The 18,615-nt window shown below is 46.2% G+C and overlaps 1 protein-coding gene across 1 annotated transcript in view; it reads left to right on the top strand.

Moving 5' to 3' along the window:
• The first annotated feature begins 4,193 nt into the window (after positions 1-4,193).
• The window catches only part of Pkd1l3 (polycystin 1 like 3, transient receptor potential channel interacting), a 74,013-nt gene continuing 59,591 nt past the window's right edge, over positions 4,194-18,615 (top strand). The window contains exons 1-7 of the mRNA XM_076573597.1: positions 4,194-5,146; positions 6,262-6,375; positions 10,504-10,605; positions 14,143-14,192; positions 15,614-15,826; positions 16,763-17,191; positions 17,348-18,079. Of these exons, the coding sequence (XP_076429712.1) occupies positions 4,843-5,146; positions 6,262-6,375; positions 10,504-10,605; positions 14,143-14,192; positions 15,614-15,826; positions 16,763-17,191; positions 17,348-18,079 (1,944 nt within the window). The 5' untranslated portion in view covers positions 4,194-4,842. The remainder of the gene's footprint in view (positions 5,147-6,261; positions 6,376-10,503; positions 10,606-14,142; positions 14,193-15,613; positions 15,827-16,762; positions 17,192-17,347; positions 18,080-18,615) is intronic.

Below are 18,615 nucleotides of genomic sequence, written 5' to 3' on the forward strand. Positions count from 1 at the left end.
GCCTCTGTTGGGCTTATTCCTGGGGATATTCTTATTTGCTTTGTGTCATGGGTTATTAGTGAGATTGTCTCCCAGAAATCTTTCTCTGTGGCTATCTACTAAACACACATAAGAAAATGAAAGAAAGTAAGCTAATGATTTATTGTTGTTGTTTTAATCTTCTATATTTACTTATTTGATTCTCTCTCTCTCTCTCTGTGTGTGTGTGTGTGTGTGTGTGTGTGTGTGTGTGTGTGTGTGTGTGTGTGTATCGAGATCAGAGCACAATTTGCAGGAATCAGTTCTGTCTTTTCATCATGTGGGTTCTGGGGATTGAACTCAGATCCTCAGGCTTGGCAGCAAGCACCTTTGCCCACTGAGTCATCTCACTGCTCCCCCAATGGTTTTGATATATTGATTTTGTATTATGCTATTCTCCTGAAAGTGGAGTCTTCAAGGTGTTTTTATTATTTTTATTTTTTGTGCACTGGTGTTTTGCCTACATGTATGTCTGTGTGAGGGTGTCAGATCTTGGAGTTACAGACAGTCGTTAGCTGCCATGTGGGTGCTGGGAATTGAACCCGAAGTCCTCTGAAAGAGCAGTCAGTGCTCTTAACCGCTGAGCCATCTCTCAGGCCCCCAGTCTTCAAGGTCTTTTAAGTATAGGCTGATATTATCTGCAGACAGGAATAATTTGAGCCCTCCCTTTCCTGTTTGTAGCTCTTTTTATATTTTTCTCTTGCCTCATTGTTCTAGTGAATAATTTCAGTGCTATACTGAATAAAGCTGATGTTTTAGTTAGGATTTCTAGTGCTGCGACAAAACACCATGACAAAAAGCAAGTTGGGGAGGAAAGGGTTCATTAGGCTTGCACTTCAGCATTGCTGTTCATCACTGACGGAAGTCAGGACAGGAACTCAAACAAGGCAGGAACCTGGAGGCAGGAGGTGATGCAGAGGCCATGGAGCTGCTTACTGGCTTGTTTCCCATGGCCTGCTCAACCCACCTTCTTATAGAACCCAGGACCAGCAGCCCAGGGATGGCACCATCCATCATGGGCTAGGCCCTCCCCCGTTGATCACTAGATGAGAAAATGCCTTACAGCTGGATCTCACGGAGGCATTTCCTCAATTGAGGCTCCTTCATCTGATGACTCTTGTGTCAAGTTGACTCACAAAACTACCCAGTACAGCTGGAAAGAGTGGACATCTTTTACTCATTCCTGAATTTAGAGGAAATGCTTTCAGTTCTCCCCACTTCGTATAAAATTGGATATAGGTTTATCATACATAGTCTTATTTTTTTTTTAAAGAAATCATGACTGTTTCTAGAATCCCCTTTCCTTCTGCAGTGCTGGTTCTGTGAATTGTTTAAGTGCATCTGTTCTGTGAGGTCTTCCCAGTTCCAGCAGCACTGGCAGACAGCATTGCTGGGTCTAGTCATCTTGGATATTTATTCTAGGGATTGCATTATAGTATCCTATGCCTTCCTGGTGTGTAAGGTTTCTCTGCTTAGTCTGGGTGTTCTGATGAGTTTGTCTTTATAAGCAAGATGGCCTTTTACTCCTGGTTCAACTCAATGCATTCCTCATCTGAACCTTCTTCCTCTCATTATTAAGTACAATAATTTCATTTCTTCCCTAATTAGACGTTTTCAAAGTATGGAGCAGATGATGCCCTTCAATAGAATACTGCAGTGTTTTCCAACGAAGGGGAGAGTCCTCAGATTCTGACTTTAGAGCTGTCTACTTCTGCAATGATTTTCAAAACTCATAATGGCATTAAGAGCTGAGGATGGAGCTCAGTGGTAGAGTTCACGCACGTGGTCCTGAGTTCAGTCCCAGTAGCACACACTCCAAACACAGGTGGAGAGAAAAGAAGCATTATTTGGGCTGCTTAGATGACCGTCTTAACCCTGAAAGCTGCCAGGGCTTTTCAGTACTACATTCGCTTGCATGTATGATCTGTTTCTGACATAAAGGAAAAGAACCAGCTGTACAGATCAATTAAAGGAGTGTAGCAGGTGACGACCAAGTGGTAAGCACTGTAAACAAAAGGTTTTTCAGCAAAACAGTAACCAAAAAGAAATGAGAGAATTGAAGATTGCCAATGGCGTGACGTACTGTGCATGCCACAGTCAAAGGAGACTGTGCAGTCATAAGGCAGAACCACACAGATCTGCTGTTTGGTTCAGCCAAGTGTGGACTTCGTTGATTTCTAGTTTTGTTTGGTTTTTTTATTCACTCTTTCGTCAACTATTATCTGGCTTTAATGACCAGGTAAGAGCTTTCAAATACAGTTCATGCGTGATTTTGGTTTTGTACACTTAAACAGAATACAGCCAACTGAACCAATCCCACTAAGAAACAGAATGCAGCCATCTGAACCAGTCCCATTAAGAAACAGAATGCAGCCATCTGAACCAATCCCATTAGAAAACAGAGTACAGCCAGCCATCTGAACCAGTCCCATTAGAAAATAGGGTACAGCCATCCTGACCAATCCCAGTGGCAGCAAATATGGAGGACACACAAACCTAGAGATTTATCAGCAATAGTCTTTATTTTCTTATACATTAAAATCCTTCTGGGAGTCTTGCTGTGTGAGTAGATTTCAACTGCTCTGTCACAAAAGCATTTTTAAGGGTAGCTCTGAGATGACAGACATGTTAATCGGCTTCACTACATCGCATTAGCAGGTGTGTCCTGTAACACATTCTGTTCTTTATAGAATGTGTATTATAACAATCCACATTAACATTATATTGATGAGCTTTACTGTAGCATTTCCATACCTGAATATATCCCATTTCAGTCCGGTTCATACTCCCGACTTAAGCTGTTTTGGCCTCTCCTTCTCCCTCTGCCTAGTCCCCTGAACTATCCCTCTACTGGTTTCAGATTGCCTTTTAATTCTAGCCTCTGCAGTTGAGAGAAAACGTGTGATAATTATCGTCTTATTTTGCTTAACATGAAAATTTCCAGTTCCATCCATTTCCTGGCAAATGACATGACCCCCTTCTTTCCGGCCAAATAAAACTCTGCTGTATATATATCCACCATCTCTTCTTTAGCTGATCATCTGGCTGATGCTGGCTTGGCTGTGGTGAACAGTACTCAGATCAGCATGGACACACAGGCTCTCTTCTCGATGCTGACTTCATTCCCTTTGGGTACATACCCAGTGCTGGTATAGCTGGGTCATATAGTTTGTTTTTTCTGAGTTTGTTTTTTAGGACCCCCCCCCATTGTTTCCTGCAGACCACACTTGTTTACATTCCCACCAACAATGCACAACCCCCATTTTGCTGATAGTCATTCTAAGTGAGGTGAAATGAAATCTCTGTAGCTTTGGGTTGCGTTTTCCTGGTGGCTAAGGATGAAGGGTTAATGACCTACAAGTGTCAGATGGACTGAGAAGCTCAGAGCAGGAAAGTTGACTGACTGATGACACCAATTGAGTTTTCTGATAAAGAGAGCCACACAGCAAACCCACTGGCATCGACCACTTCCAGACAACAGGGGAAGTGACCTGCAGATGGACTGGACTCCTTCATCCCCAAAGGTCCCCCATTTCATGTCCTATAAAACATCAAGCCCCCACACCACATGGACGAGCTCCCTGTTCCTGTGAAGAGACCATCACCCTTCACTGTGCTGACAAAAGAACAATCTGCTCCCGTGGAAGGCCAGTTTATTTTTTCTATTTCTTTCTTTCTTTTTTTTTTAAGATTTATTTATTACATATACAGTGTTCTGCCTGCATGTATCCCTGCAGGCCAGATGAAGGCACCAGTTGTCATTACAGATGGTTGTGAGCCACTATGTGGTTGCTGGGAATTGAACTCAGGACCTCTGGAAGAACAGCCAGTGAGTGCTCTTAACCCCTGAGCCATCTCTCCAGCTCCTATTCTTTTTATTTCTAGGACAACTCCATCAATCTCTGTCTAACAAAGGATGTTTAGCATTCTCCCCTTGTATCTGTCAGCCATTAGCATGTCTCCTGAGAAGTGTCAGTTCAGATCATTTGCCCATTTGTTGATTGCATTACTTATTCTCTTGTTAATTTTTTGAGTTCTTTATACATTCTGGATATAATCCTTTGCCAGATGAATGGCTGATAAAGACATTGTTTTTTTTTTTTTTTAAATCAACCATAGGGGCCTGGAAAGATGGCTCAGTAGTTAAGAGCACTTGTTCTTGCAGAGGACCCAGGTTCAATTCCCAGTACCCACATAATGCCTCACAACCATCATGGCTCCAGGTTCAGGGGACTCAACATCGTCTGGCTATGCAGGTACCAGGCATGCACACGGTGACCATAAATACATATAGGGAAAACACCCATATACATGAAATAAAAATAAATAAATATTTTTAAAATTTTTAGCTCAATCATAGGACTCAGTAAGAACAGTTTTCCTCTTTATAAATAAAGTAATCATTTTTCTGGACACAGCTCCCTGCTAGGGTGCTTGTTTGATATGCATGAGGTCCCAAGTTGGATCCCCGTGCTGTAAAAACTAAAATCACCACGTCTAGTAACCCTGGCTTAGATATCCACCAGCCTCTCCCTGCTTACAGAAAGACTTAGCTTCATAATGGGTCTATTTGCTAGAGACGTCTGGTTATGTAGACACAGATGGAGACATGGGTGACCTGGCTGTTTGCTGTTTATTTGCAGCAGGTAAGAACTCCATCTGGGCTCTCCAAACAAAGCGAAGCCTTTTTTCTCCTTGTCAGGTTGTTCCCAACCCACAAAAGAGCCATACAAATGATGATGACCAACTCACTGAGTCCTCTTTAAAGGGCCAGGCAGCTGCCGCGCCTCCTTTACGTGGTCTCACCCACGGCACAGAGAGAAGATGCTCTTCCCGAGAAGGTCCTGGCTCTGGCTGTACATTAGAGTAGGTGTCCTTCTGGGACACGAGCCTAGCAACGTTTTCCCTGAGCCACCTGGGAAAAACAGCTGCTATCGGCTTCACAGGCTCCTCTGCAGCTTCGAGGAGGCCGAGACTTACTGCCGCGGCAGCCCGGGCGGGCGCCTGGCTCACACTTGGAACCCAGCGCTTCAGACCTTCTTTCAAAGCTCCCTGAGAAACGAAATAGTGTGGTGGGTCGGGGAAAACCTAATGCTACCCAGAAAGCGTCAAGAGACAAGCCACCCAGGTAGGGCTCTGGTGCTGAGTGTCGAGGAAAGAAACATCCTGTGCCTTGTTCTAGGGCGGAAGAAAGTTACTTGACTCTTTCAGCTTTTGTATTCAGAAAAAAAAAAAAAATGCGGACTGGAGCATCATCTCTCTCTGCGGGTGTCCACTTTCATGCCCCGGCCTCATTTGTCTCTGGAGAAAGGCAGCCGGCTTTTTGTCAGAGCCCATCTGACACTTAGTTCCCCATCTTCATGTATGATGCAGTTTTGCTTGGTTTAATATGGGGTGTTTGGGGTTTTGTTCAGTTTTGTTTTGTATTTGAGACAGTTTTGCTTTATAGTGCAGGATGACCTGAAACTTGGTATTTAACCCTGACTGGCCTCAAACTCTCAATTCCCCCTGCCTCAGCCTTCTGAATATTGCCTTTCCAGGTATACAACTGGCTCGTATTATGCAAGATCCCAAAGAGGAAAGTCTTTTACAGTTGACTGTTTTGTTATCCTTGGCTCCAAACTTCCTAAAACAGAAGCTAGAAGAGAAATTACCTATCTTTTGTCTTTCTTACAAAATTGGGTACCCTAATCTTGCAGCTTTTGAGAAAAAAAATCCAAGAAATTTTATGTGATCATTTCTCCATTAATGTCTAGGTAATTAATTCTAAGCACTATGATTTAAAACATATAGTATTGAAGAGTAATCTGTAATATGTAGGGAGAAGTCATAAGTGTTCATTTGTTGGAAGCCAGAGCAAATCAGGCTTTTGTGTAGAGTACGCATTAGTGCTACTGTGTGTGTGTGTGTGTGTGTGTGTGTGTGTGTGTGTGTGTGTGTGTGTTGGAGGCCGGAGATCAATCGCAGGTATTTGTCCTCACCTTCCACCTTGTTTGAGGCAAGGTCTTTTTTTGTTGTTTGCCACAGCACACCCCAGGCTGGCTGGCCCAGAGGTTTCGGGGGACTCTCCTTCCTCCACCTCCCATCTCACCTAGAGGTGCTGGGATTATAGGCATGGGCTACCGTGCCCGGATCTACAGGGGCTCTGGGGATTTGAACTCAGGTCCTCACACTTGCCCACTTAGTCATCTCTCCTGCCTGACTTTGAAGAATGAGACTTAACTGAGTCTTGTGTCCCTCCAGGAGCTGTCATTGGCTTCAGGGCCCCCAAGTGCCCCTCTGTGGTCACGCGGTCTAATGAGAGCTTCTCAACAAGGGACGAATGCTCAAACAGGCATCATTTCATCTGCCAGACTGGTGAGTGATGAAGCTACTTCAATTTCAGTTTCAAAACTGATTCTGCATAAGGAATGCACATGAGAGGATTCATTGTAAATAGTCTGTAATGGACCGTAGGATAGATACAGGAATTCCTATTTTTAATTATCTTTGTAAACTTGTTTCTGTGTGCCTGTGGGAATGGGCTGTGGGGGTTGGCACTTGTGCCACAGTGTTCATATGTAGGTCCAAGGACAACTTGTGGGAGTCAGTTCTCTCCTTCTACCATGTGGGTTCTGGGGATTGAACTCAGGTCCTCAGGCTTGGTGGCAGGTGCCTTTACCCTCTGAGCCATCTCTCCAGCCTGCAATTTTTAGTTTCATGATACTAGTTATCACAACAAACACTCCCCTTTAGATGTCTTCATACATCCCACGATGCTAGTTGCTAGTTGAAGTCCTCTCGTGGTTGACTTGGTTGAAGTGCAAGAGAAACTGAGTTAGTAGCTTTCACTTTCTGAATGCGCACCCCTAGTGTGGTCAGCGCCGGGTTGTAGAGACAAAATATGAGAAAGCAAAGAGAATGTGGCCTGTGAAAATGAGAAGACAAAAGAAGCCATTGTCTCTTAGAAGTGTGCTTCCCTGGAGCTGGAGATCAAAATGGCCAGTCCGTGCACACATGTGTACAATGTGTGTGTGTGTGTGTGTGTGTGTGTGATTTTTATCTATGTGCACATGAATTCAGGTTCCTGTAGAGGGCAAAGGGCAGAGGCATCAGATTCCCCCTGGAGCTGGAGTTATAGACAGATACGAGCTTCCTGATATGGATCCTGAGAATCAAACTCAACTCCTCTGCAAGAACTGTGCACACACTTATCCACTAAGCTAACTCTCCAGCCTAACTATCATTTTTTAATTAAGTGATACTCCTGGCAATGGCTTCTGTTTTTATAAAGCATTTAGTTGTGGCCCAGTAGATTCTTGACATCCTTAGGATATCTCAGACCATCTAGACAAAATTTCATTCCACATCTGGGGGGGTGGGGGTGGGCAGAGTCTCTCACTTTGTAGCTGTGGCTGTCCTGAAACTAGCTCTGTAGAACAAGCTGGTCTCAAGCCTAAAAGAGATACTCCTGCCTCTGCTCACAGAGCGTGGGATTAAAGGTGTGTCCGGCCATGCCCATGCACTTCATTCTGCTTTTAAAACGTACAAATACATTTTTACTAACATGTGAAGTGTCTGTGACTAGCAAAGACAGAATTCATTGTGGTATCTCTGTGCCCCAATAGAAAATCGCCTTCCTCGAGAAAGAGGAGAGAAAGCACTCATTGTCTCAATGCAGGGAGCGCCTAGCTTCAAGCTCCTCAGGCCTCACCCTTCCAGGTTCTTAGTGCCGTGCTGGCTGCCACGAATGAGGCCGCGGTAGTAATCTGAACCCCTCACCAGTCAGCCGCCATTGTTTCCTCCTTGAAAGCTGCCTCCCATTATAATGTTCACCAGCTGTATTACCACTGTTAGTCACCCGTGGTCACTATGGAAGGTTGTTCAGCAAGCCCACCTCCAGGTTAAAAAAGCAATTTTTAATTAATGTAGCCCGCTTGAGGATATGGGCATCAGTTTTGAATGGCAGTTGAGTCTTTGGACAGTCTCAAGAATTCTTTGCTTTGGATTCTACAAATACAATCCTCCCCACCCTGTGATGCCTCAGTCTCATTAGGTATCCAAGCATGACCTTGAATTTCTGACCCTCCTGCTTCTACTTCCCAAGTGCTGGGATAACAGGCCTGAGCCACCATGTCCAACATGATGCCTAAACTTCTGGGTTTAGACATGCACATGTCTGAAAATTGCAATGGACTTATCTGCAATATAGGCTCTATCGTGGGGAATGAAGCAAAATGAAGAACAATGTATAGAGTGGGATGTTTTTAAAAGACAGCATGAACATGTACACACACACACACACACACACACACACACACACACACACACACAAACAGAACAGAAAAAAAATTGGGCTGGGCGGTGGTGGCGCACATCTTTAATCCCAGCACTCGGGAGGCAGAGGTAGGCAGATCTCTGGTAGTTCAAGGCCAGCCTGGGCTACAGAGTGAGACCCAGGACAGGCACCAAAGCTACATAGAGAAACCTTGTCTCAAAAAACAAAACAAACAAACAAAAGTTGGCACTAGAGGCTGATGGGTAGGAAAGAGACAGGGCAGAAAGGGCAGCCAGCCCTCTCTGAATGTACTTTGTCTTACGGTCCCATCGCTGGGCCACTAAATGTTTTATGTATGTATCGTTGTGTTAAGTGCATCACCCAAATCCAGCTTCTGCTAATGGAAAGTCAAAGAAGAGGAGCCTTTTAGAGGTTCCTAGGCCATCAGGTCCCCTCCCCTGGGGCCGGGATTTGGTAAAAAGACATCTCAGTCCCATTCCTGATGTGAGGCCACTGCTGACCCTGCTCTGGAGGATGCAGCCCTCACCAGACATCAGATGCCAGAGATTTTAGCCTTCTCCGGCTCCCAAACTGAGAAAAAAATATTTCTGGTTTGGTTTTTGTTGTTGTTGCTGCTGCTTTCTTTTTTTATTTTTTGAGACAGGGTTTCACTGTGTAGCCCTGGCTGTCCTGGAACTCACTCTGTAGACCAGGCTGGCCTTGAACTCACAGAGATCTGCCTGCTTCTGCCTCCCTAGTGTTGGGATTAAAGGCGTGAGCCACCATTGCCCGGCTATTTCTGCTTATTTCATTCTCCTTTTTTTTTCTTCTTCCCTGTTCCTCCTTTCCTTCCTCTTTTCTTTCTATGTTATAATGCAATCCAGGATCTTGTTCATGCTAACCAAGCACCCCTCGCCAAGCCACACTCCCAGCCCTAAATTTCTGCCCTTTATAAATTACTGAGTCTTTGATACTCTATCAGCACAAAACACATTAAAAAGATGATAAAAACATCTAGATCAAGGACTTTAGCAATTCCCCAAAATAAAAAAATTAAAAAAAAAAGATGTGTCAGGGAAAAAGTAAAGCTAGCAAATTTGAATCATTTAATAATTTTCTCAAAATAAATTGCTCAAGATCAGAAAAGAACCAGAAGAATATTCCACAAAAGCAATAAAAGCTTCTGGTTTCTTGTTCTTGTTGTTTTGGTAACAGGTGGCTGGAGCAGCAGCTGAGAGCTTACATCGGATCCACAAACATGAGGCAGAGAGAGAGCTAACTGGGAATGGCATGGGCTTTTAATACTTCAAAGCCCACCCGTAGTGACACACCTTCTCTGACAAGGCCACGCCTCCTATCCTTCCCAAGCAGTTCAAACAACTGGGGGCCCAATATTCAAATATATGAGCCTATAAGGGCCATCCTCATTCAGTCCAACACACACACACACACACACACACACACACACACACACTGTGAAATAAAGTAAAAAGCAAGTTGCCATCTGCCCTAAGGAGGATATAGAAGGCTTCTGGTTGTGGGAGATTGAGTAAGGAAGTAAAAAATAGTCATGCAAGAACAATATCGAATAGAGTAGACACACTGCGGATCGCCAGGCAGTGCAGATGCAAACTGAGGAGGATTGTGATCCTAATTTTTTAAGTTGAGATGTAGCCAGTGTAGTTATACGATTTTCTCTAGTGTTCAATTTGCATGCTTGAGGAACATGTATGTATGTATGTATGTATTATGTATGTATGTATGTATGTATGTATGTATGTATGTATGTATGTAGAAATGAGGCACACCAGGGTGTCACTGTTGGGCTGAGAGTGTGGCTCAATGGCAAAGGCAAAGTGCATGTTGCCTGGACCACCACAAAAGCCACGCCTGCCATTTCTGGACCCTGAGCTCTACCGACCCAGGTTACAAAACCGAAACGGAAGATGTTTTACTTGGCATGTCTTTCATACCAGGAGTTGAATCCTCTGCTGCTCACTTGTTGGCCCAACTAGACTCAATTTTAGGTGTCCAGTAGCATACAGTCAGATGTGGTTATGGTCAGATCAAAGGGGCTACTTCAGAATCCCCATATTGTTATCTAATGGAAATGATTAATAATATTTGTTTGTCTTTTTCCTGGTCACCATGTGCGTCTGTAATGTAATTTGTGAGCTTAGAGCCAAAGCCATAGCCAACAGATAAACCTTTCTATTGACTCCACACAGAGGCCTTTCCCCAGCATGGTGCAAGCAGAGGGAGAAATGAACACAGTCTGGGGAGACTCAGGAAAAACAGAGGAGTCCGGAGACAGACACACATGCCCTCAGGTAATGTGCTTCTTCTCAAGTGTGTGATCCAGTCTTCCCTGGAGGTGCCTGGAGCTGAGGTAAATCGGAATGAGTTGTTTTATCTGGAACCAAGGAACCACAGCTTGCTTGAGTCTGCATATCTGATTTCAGTACTGCAGTCTGCACCTCTTGTCTTTCTTTGTGGTGTTGGCAATCAAGCCTAGGGCTCTGCACCTACCAGGCAAGCACTATACAGCGGAGTCACACCCCCAACCCTTTGCTATGTGAGCTGCCATGTGGGTGTAGGGATTCGAACTTGGGTCCTCTGGAAGAGCAGCCAGTGCTCTTATAACCAGTGAGCTGTGAGGCTCCCTTCATAAATCTTTAGAAAACAAATTCTTAACTAATCCCATGGGAGACTGCAACCAGACTCCAGGCGACAGGCTCCCTTTCCTCTCTCCGTGTTTCCTTAACATTCCCTGACTTTCATCCCATCTTACTATCAAGATGTTAATCCAGGGGAGCAAAAGGAGAGAGCTTGCATTTACTCAGTAAAAGCCAGGAGAAAACACTCAAGATAGAATCTTTGTAGTTCACCAACTCTCTGCAATGGACAATCCTCACTGTCATCCTGACTGGGTTAGAACCACCTAGCAGAACAGTGATGGGCAGCTCTGGGTAGATCTGTACCAGTGTTCCCAGAGAGCATACAGTGAGCAGACAAGACCCACATAGAATGTGGGGTGACACTGTCCCACGGGTGTGAGGCTTCTCCTCTGGAGAAGGTTGAAAAGCTCTGACTGTCTCCCCTCTGATTACTTATCCTCCACGATGTGAACTACTGGACCAGTTCTGCCTCACCTGAACTGCAATGATGAGTCTAAATAAAGTCCTCCCCTGTGAAGTTGTTGGTGGCAGCCATTCTGTCATGATGGGGTAACTAAGACTCACAGTGGGCCCTACAACTTCCTCTGGAGCCATAGACTACTCCTCACCGCTAACTGGCTGCCTGTACTTGCTGGTTTTATGTGTCGACTTGACACAAGCCAGAGTCATCAGACAAAGGAGCCCCAGTTGAGGAACTGCTTTCATGAGATCCAGCTGTTAAGACATTTTCTCATTTAATGATCAATGGGGGAAGGCCCAGCCTATGGTGGGTGGTGCCATCCCTGGGCTGGTGTTCCTGAGTTCTATAAGAAGATGGGTTGAGCAAGCCATGGGAAGCAAGTCAGTAATCAGCTCCTGCCTCCAGGATCCTGCCCTGTTTGAGCTCCTGTCCTGATTTCCTTCAGTGATGAACAGCAATGCTGAAGTGTTAGGTGCTGTGGGCCACAGAAATACGTAGTAGGAAGTCAGCTGACTATGACAAAGCCATACCTGGAAGAAGCCAATGGCTTTCCAGAGGACAAAGCCAAGGCTTGAGTCTTGGTGATGTTGGCTTTTGAATATTAGCCGTTTCCTGCTATGAATTTCATGTGGGCTATTATAGTTTTTCCATTTGATTCTAAGAACTTCTAATAGTGTTAGAAATAGTCATTGGGCACAGTTTTTCCCAATACAATTAAGGTATTGGATAACTTCTCCCCAACTGTGTTGACAACAGCCACACAGGCAAGACTTCTTTTTTTCCAGGCTGTTGTTTCCCCTTTTTAGCATTAGAATCGGGTATCTGCCTTCTGTAATTATCTCCTTCAGCAAGTATCCAGGGCCAGGGCCATCTCTGCACAAAAGCAGTTTATCTGAGATACTTCTCAAACATCCAAGGACAAACTGCAGATAGATAAGTGTCCGGACCCCCTGTTAGTCTCCTGAAAATAAGGTAAATATCCATAAGGAGACAACTGCCAAGGCCAGATGGATGTTAGGTACAAAGCCTTTGTTTCTTGTGCAAATTAAGCTTAAACTCTCTTTTCTCCCATAGCCCAAGTGGTATCTCCAGACCTCCCCTCTAACAATTAACTCAGAGCAAAAGGGCTTTTACATACCAGGTACATCAAGCTGTGGCACAGGCTGCCTAGCTACCCCTGCCCTGACAGAAAACGGCACAGCCGAGGTTAGACCGAGACAGATATGGCTCCAAAGGAGAAAAAGGCAGTTTTATTTTCAGCTCATGACTTAGTGACTTAGACTCTTGACATTTTAACTAACCACTGTTTTTATTCTTTTTTGTTTTGTTTTGTTTTTTTTTTTGTTTTTTCAAGACAGGGTTTCTCTGTGTACCTTTGGAGCCTTTCCTGGAACTCGCTCTGTAGACCAGGCTGGCCTCAAACTCACAGAGATCCACCTGCCTCTACCTCTAGAGTGCTGGGATTAAAGGTGTGCACCACCACCACCCGGCTTAACTAACCACTTTTAAGAATACAATTTGAGGGGCTGGAGAGATGGCTCAGAGGTTAAGAGCACTGGCTGTTCTTCCAGAGGTCCTGAGTTCAATTCCCAGCAACCATATGGTGGCTCACAACCATCTGTAATGAGATCTGGCTCCCTCTTCTGGCCTGAAGGGATACATGCAAGCAGAATACTGTATACTTAATAAATAAATCTTAAAAAAAAAAAAAAAAAAAAGAATACAATTTGAGCATATAAATCTCTTTTCTCAGATCTATTTACCCAGTTTAGCTGTCAGTTGATTCCATTCCCCATTAGTCATTTCCCTTTTGGGTTGCTAACGATAGCGGACAATTACTGCTTACCCCTCCTTTTGACCCTGTAAGAATTTAAGCTGTGTGGCCTTGCTTTGGCCAGAGCATTGCTGATTGCATGGGTATATAACTGTAAACCTCAGAGACTTGAGAGAACTAGATTGGGGAACTACAATGGAAAGAACTAGATGGGGAAGAACTAGATGGAAAAGAACTAAGAGCAGAAAAATGTAGAGAGAATCAGGCAAGAAAGGAGCTAAGTGTGAGAGCAGAAAAGAAGCTGTATATAGAGAAAAGTGACTCAGAAGAATAAAGTGAATGGACTAAAGAGTTTCGTGTACAATTTATTTGATAATCCCTCAGATTAATTAATCTGCCACTGGTAGCATCTCTTCTGGAACTCTGGGCAAAGACCGTAGAGGGGCCAGACCCCAATAGTCTTTGTTATGTAAGCCAAATAAACCCTTCCCTTCCCAACTTGCCTTTTGGTCATGGTGTTTCATTGAAGCAATAGAAACGCTAAGACACTGCCTAAAGAAATTTGATTGAGATAGCACCAAGGCTCTTACACCATTAGGAGCCTGTGTTGTTCTGACCTCTGTAGCTCGTCCTCTAACAGCCATTCCCTGACGGGCTCTGTAGGTGGTCTAGGCCACCAACACCCCAAGTTCTGAGTCACTTGGCTGCTTCAGGTGATGGCTATCCTAATGGAAAATGTGAGAGGAGAAAGACAGCAATAATGAGTGGCCTGGAGACTTAGCTCAGTGACAGAGTACTTACCTGGCATGCAAGAGGCCCTAGGTTCAACCCCCAGTCTCTGATGAGACTTGCAAGTAAGCAAGCAATCATGGTAGCCATATAAAACGTTATAAATCAGTGTTTTCCAAATGACTTCAAGTTAATCATACACAGTTTCACCTTTTCATTTCTCTAGGAGATGTTCCTCCGCCAGCTACATGTCACCAGCATGCTCCTACTGATCTTGTACGTACTGTGATCCAAAGGCACATGTGAAGTATTCATCTCTCCTGTCAGTGGGTCCTGCCAGGATTTTACTGTCTCTCAGAGTGTGTGGGAACAGCTTTCTAGAAAAGGAAGAATTGGGCTAGCGGGTGATCTGAAGACGGTCCTAGCCACTGGCCTTTGTGCCTTTGTGCAGATGTGATGACCTGCTCCTTGCTGTTCTAGCCACTGACCTTGGTGCCTTTGTGCAGATGTGGTGACCCACTCCATGCTGTTCTAGCCACTGGTCTTGGTGCCTCTGTGCAGATATGGTGACCTGCTCCGTGCTGTCCTAGCCACTGGTCTTGGTGCCTCTGTGCAGATGTGGTGACCTGCTCCTTACTGTTCTAGCCACTGGTCTTGGTGCCTTTGTGCAGATGTGGTGACCTGCTCCTTGCTGTTCTAGCCACTGGCCTTGGTGCCTCTGTGCAGATGTGGTGACCCGCTCTGTGCTGCTCTTTGTTTGCCCTCTGCTTCACTCAGAGAACTGGCAGCATCTTTTAGAAACACGTGCATACAATAAAATCTGGAAGTCAAAGAGGGAGAGGAGGCAGAGGGAAGGGAAGGCAGCGACGGTCAATGCAGCCGCCGGAGTCCAGGCCCTTCCCCTCCTCATGGTCGGCATGGTGACCTTGGGACCTGTCTAAATTGCTTTGTTTCTTTGGTCCCGTGTTAACTGAAGAAGTGTTTCGAGCAATATAAAAAGATGAAGGTGAAATAAAATTCCCTTCTTGGCATTTCCCAAGCCGACATCCCTTGCAAGGCTGCCTTGAGGGAGACAACGAAGTCTGTACCACTCCATTAGGCCCCCTCATCTCTCCGGTTCCTTTGCCCCGTCCTTCCCTGTCTGGCCTGGCACAGGAGTCAGAGGGAGCCTGATTGCTGCCACTGGACACGCCCCTCATCCCTCCTGCTCCCTCCTCAAATACACCCAGCAAGCTTTGCCCCCCTCAGACGTCCTCAGACGCGTGGGCAGAACCCACTGCTTTCTTCCCTGTCCTCACTCTCACCTCTGACTTCCGGTCTGAAGCGCAGCCTTCCTCCCACATCTGCTCCCTTAGATGTTTCCTTCACAGCATGTTCTCAGTACCTGATACAGTTTGTCCATCAGTCTCCACTCACATTGAGGCCCTAAGAGGCCAGACACCAGTGTTCATTTTGTTCCGTGCCCTAGTCCTCTAGAACACGGCCTAGAACCTGGTAAATGTTTAATAAGTTATTGAATGGTGGGCAGGGAATCCATTGTCCTTATTGTACAGTGTGGACCGTGTCCTCTGAGAGATGTGACCGCAGTGTCCCATAGGACATGGGAGGCCCAGAGTGAAGACAGAACACTGCCCCAGTGATGCTGCACCTGGTAAAAGAAGATTCAGCCTCTTCCTTTACGTGTTTTTATCTTTCAGCCTAAGCCACTGTGCTTTCCCATCCTCCCATTTTTCTCATTACCTTCAAAAGTCATACCACAGATGATAATTACATCTCCAACCAGAAGCTCACAGGTGACATCAGCCACACCTGCACCCAGCAGCCCACCACAGGTGACATCAGCCACACCCACATCCAATAGCTCACTACAGGTGACATCAACCACACCTGCACCCAGCAGCCAGCCACGGGTGACATCAGCCACACCCACATCCAATAGCTCACTACAGGTGACATCAGCCACACCCACATCCAATAGCTCACTACAGGTGACATCAGCCACACCTGCACCCAGCAGCTCACCACAGGTGACATCAGCCACACCCACATCCAATAGCTCACTACAGGTGACATCAGCCACACCCACATCCAATAGCTCACTACAGGTGACATCAGCCACACCCACATCCAATAGCTCACTACAGGTGACATCAGCCACACCCACATCCAATAGCTCACTACAGGTGACATCAGCCACACCTGCACCCAGCAGCTCACCACAGGTGACATCAGCCACACCCACATCCAATAGCTCACTACAGGTGACATCAGCCACACCCACATCCAATAGCTCACTACAGGTGACATCAGCCACACCCACATCCAATAGTTCACTACAGGTGACATCAGCCACACCCACATCCAATAGTTCACTACAGGTGACATCAGCCACACCCACATCCAATAGTTCACTACAGGTGACATCAGCCACACCCACATCTGGTAGCTCACCACAGGTGACATCAGCCACACCCACATCCAATAACTCACTACAGGTGACATCAGCCACACCCACATCCAATAGCTCACTACAGGTGACATTAGCCACACCCACATCCAATAGCTCACTACAGGTGACATCAGCCACACCCACATCCAATAGCTCACTACAGGTGACATCAGCCACACCCACATCCAATAGTTCACTACAGGTGACATCAGCCACACCCACATCTGGTAGCTCACCACAGGTGACATCAGCCACACCCACATCCAATAACTCACTACAGGTGACATCAGCCACACCCACATCCAATAGCTCACTACAGGTGACATCAGCCACACCCACATCCAATAGCTCACTACAGGTGACATCAGCCACACCCACATCCAATAGCTCACTACAGGTGACATCAGCCACACCTGCACCCAGCAGCTCACCACAGGTGACATCAGCCACACCCACATCCAATAGCTCACTACAGGTGACATCAACCACACCTGCACCCAGCAGCTCACCACAGGTGACATCAGCCACACCCACATCCAATAGCTCACCACAGGTGACATCAGCCACACCCACATCCAATAGCTCACTACAGGTGACATCAGCCACACCCACATCCAATAGCTCACTACAGGTGACATCAGCCACACCCACATCCAATAGCTCACTACAGGTGACATCAACCACACCTGCACCCAGCAGCTCACCACAGGTGACATCAGCCACACCCACATCCAATAGCTCACCACAGGTGACATCAGCCACACCCACATCCAATAGCTCACTACAGGTGACATCAGCCACACCTGCACCCAGCAACTTACCACAGGTGACATCAGCCACACCCACATCCAATAGCTCACTACAGGTGACATCAGCCACACCCACATCCAATAGCTCACTACAGGTGACATCAGCCACACCCACATCCAATAGCTCACTACAGGTGACATCAGCCACACCCACATCCAATAGTTCACTACAGGTGACATCAGCCACACCCACATCTGGTAGCTCACCACAGGTGACATCAGCCACACCCACATCCAATAACTCACTACAGGTGACATCAGCCACACCCACATCCAATAGCTCACTACAGGTGACATCAGCCACACCCACATCCAATAGCTCACTACAGGTGACATCAGCCACACCCACATCCAATAGCTCACTACAGGTGACATCAACCACACCTGCACCCAGCAGCTCACCACAGGTGACATCAGCCACACCCACATCCAATAGCTCACCACAGGTGACATCAGCCACACCCACATCCAATAGCTCACTACAGGTGACATCAGCCACACCTGCACCCAGCAACTTACCACAGGTGACATCAGCCACACCCACATCCAATAGCTCACTACAGGTGACATCAGCCACACCCACATCCAATAGCTCACTACAGGTGACATCAGCCACACCCACATCCAATAGCTCACTACAGGTGACATCAGCCACACCCACATCCAATAGCTCACTACAGGTGACATCAGCCACATCTGCACCCAGCAGCCCACCACGGGTGACATCAGCCACACCTGTACCCAGCAGCCCACCATGGCGTGTTATGACAGAGGTCACCAGGCCTGAGTCCACAATACCGGCTGGAAGATCTTTGGCAGACATCACCTCAAGTGCAAAGGAAGACACTAGCCCAGCGGTCATCTCCACCCATCCACAGAGGTCATTTCCGAGTCCAGCCTATCAGGTAAGCCTGCAAAACAGAAGATGACTGGGTGACTTCATGACACTGAGAGGCACTGAAAGGCCTGGGAATGTAGCTCAGTGGTAAAACACTGGCCCGGCATGTGCATGGCCTGGGTTCAGTCACCAGTATTGAAAATTAGTCATGAGAAGAACACATATGTCCTTCTCTCATGGCATCTCCAGAGTCACTTTTCAAAGCACTTTTGATGGTCACCCTGTCACCTCCCAGGAGAACTGTCACTAGAAGAAAAACGAAGCAAGTCTAACCTGAGGGTTATGTGTGCATTGCTGCACTTGACGGCTCATTCTTAGTTAGGACTCACATATTCACACACACCCGGGGGGGGGGGGCAAGAACCTCTGCTAGCCTCTCCACTGTATCAAAGGTGCTGGAAAAAAGGGGGAGCCACTGAGACAGGGTGACTGACAGGATCCCATTCTCCACTCCGACTTTTAAAACTTCAAACCCGGTTTATATGCAGCCTGACACTTTACCATTCAAACATCCCATTTGCTCTGATCAGCTTCACACGGTGA

Source organism: Peromyscus maniculatus, chromosome 5 (genome assembly GCF_049852395.1).
Source record: "Peromyscus maniculatus bairdii isolate BWxNUB_F1_BW_parent chromosome 5, HU_Pman_BW_mat_3.1, whole genome shotgun sequence".
NCBI lineage: Eukaryota > Metazoa > Chordata > Mammalia > Rodentia > Cricetidae > Peromyscus > Peromyscus maniculatus.